Genomic DNA, 1,910 nt, shown 5'->3' with positions numbered 1-1,910 from the left:
TCCTCAACTACCAGAGGACACTCGTTTTAGACAGGCTGATTGCAACAAAATCTCTCCTTCATTGCGCTGACATATTCATTGACAAATGTTAGATTGCTTGTTTATTTGGTTCATGTGACCCTAACCTTTTTCCGCCCATGTCTATTTTTTGAACATGTCATTTTTAACAAACTCAAAGGTTGTGGTTATGCAGAATATTAAACACAATTGTTAGAAATGTGCAGTTGATGCAACTTACATGCAGGTTTATTGTATGTTTTGTGTCAAGTGTTGAAATAGAAAATTTTGCTGAAATATTGTAATCCCACTTGCTGTACTTCAATCCATTTTTTTACCCTCTTTATTTTTCTCCATTCCTCTCACTTCTCTTCCTACAGCTCTGCTGCTGTGCAGACATGCAGAGCAACAACAGCCTGAATCTTTTGTATTTTCAGTTCACTCTGTTTGCAGACTTTGGGCCCCTTAGATATCTGTTCTTCAGTCTGTGTCTTTTGCTCTACATGACTATTGTCTCTGCTAATGTTGCCATTATTCTGACAGTCTGTCTGGAGAAGTCTCTGCATCAGCCCATGTATATTTTTATCAGCTGTCTGTCTTTTAACTCTCTGTACGGCTCAGCCGGCTTCTTCCCCAGATTTCTGATGGACATTCTGTCTGACACTCATTTAATCTCACGTCCATCATGTTTCATTCAGATATATGTAATTTACACCTATGTATTATGTGAGCTGACTCTCCTCAGCATCATGGCCTATGATAGATTTGTTGCTATTTGCCAGCCTTTACACTATCACAGTAAAATTACATTTAAGATGGTATCACATCTTGTGATTTTTGCTGTGCTCTACCCTGTATTTGCTATTGGCTTCTTGGTCTATCTTACTGTCCGATTACCGCTGTGTGGCAATAAACTGAATAGGCTGTTCTGTTCCAACTTGCCTGTGGTTCAGCTCTCCTGTGTGGACACAACTCTGAACAACATAGTAGGTCAGTATCTTTTGGTCACAACCATCTTCATCCCTCTCTTCTTTGTCCTGTACACCTATCTCCGTATTCTGCTTGTTTGCAGGAGAAGCTCGACTGAATTCAGAGGAAAGGCGTTCCAGACCTGCCTGCCTCACATCATCACATTCATCACCTATTCTCTCTCTGTCTTCTGTGAGCTGTCATTGACTCGATCTGAGGCTGATAAAATGAATCCTATAATCACAGTTGTTTTATCTTTACAGTATTTGATGATCCCCCCCATTAATATACCTCTAGTTTACGGCCTGAATCTGCCCCAAATCAAAGGAGTGGTTGTGAAATTTTTGAAGAAGGTTCCTGCTAAAAAAAAATTAAATCTTAAAATGCACATTTAGCAAACCATATATTGTAAAGCTTCAAAATAGCCTTCTAGTATACGTGAAATGTTTTTATCCATTTAGCTTGATTCATTTAATTTATCTCAAACAATCAACAGCGTTGCAAGACAACAGTGAAAACTAAAAATTAAAACTACTAATTGAAACAAACAATCAGTATTTAACAAATACATTAAAAATCAGATATACACAGCAAATGTGGAGAGAGAGAGAGAGAGAGAAAGAGAGAGAGAGAGAGAGAGAGAGAGAGAGAGAGAGAGAGAGAGAGAGAGAGAGAGAGAGATTAGTTTGAGAAGGAGCAGGTTCAAAATGATCAAAATCATGATCATGGTACAAAATCATCCTATTACAAAGTAAACAGAAAGGCAAATATAGAGTATCACATCTCCCAATAACTTACAACTCTATACAACAACACATTTGCATTACATTTCCTATGTTTTGCTTTCTTTTCTGTATTGGTCCAATTTGTTTTTTATTTTATTTTTATAATCCCTTTTTGAACTAAATGATATTATGGCTCTTTTTAATGTCATTGTTCAGTCC

At 37.2% G+C, this 1,910-nt stretch overlaps 1 protein-coding gene across 1 annotated transcript; it reads left to right on the top strand.

The window, feature by feature from the left end:
• Window positions 1–395: 395 nt before the first annotated feature.
• Window positions 396–1,361, top strand: LOC117952415 (olfactory receptor 6N1-like). The gene has a single exon (XM_034884701.1). The coding sequence runs from the start codon at window positions 396–398 to the stop codon at window positions 1,359–1,361; it is 966 nt and encodes a 321-aa protein (XP_034740592.1).
• Window positions 1,362–1,910: the final 549 nt, after the last annotated feature.

This window comes from Etheostoma cragini, chromosome 11, assembly GCF_013103735.1.
Source record: "Etheostoma cragini isolate CJK2018 chromosome 11, CSU_Ecrag_1.0, whole genome shotgun sequence".
Taxonomy (NCBI): domain Eukaryota; kingdom Metazoa; phylum Chordata; class Actinopteri; order Perciformes; family Percidae; genus Etheostoma; species Etheostoma cragini.
The sequence above is the reverse complement of the archived record's forward strand: the minus strand, read 5'-3'. Positions and strand labels throughout refer to the sequence as shown.

Excerpts from the sequence above, each read along its gene's own strand:
- LOC117952415 (XM_034884701.1), top strand. The coding sequence starts at position 396 with ATGCAGAGCAACAACAGCCTGAATCTTTTGTATTTTCAGTTCACTCTG.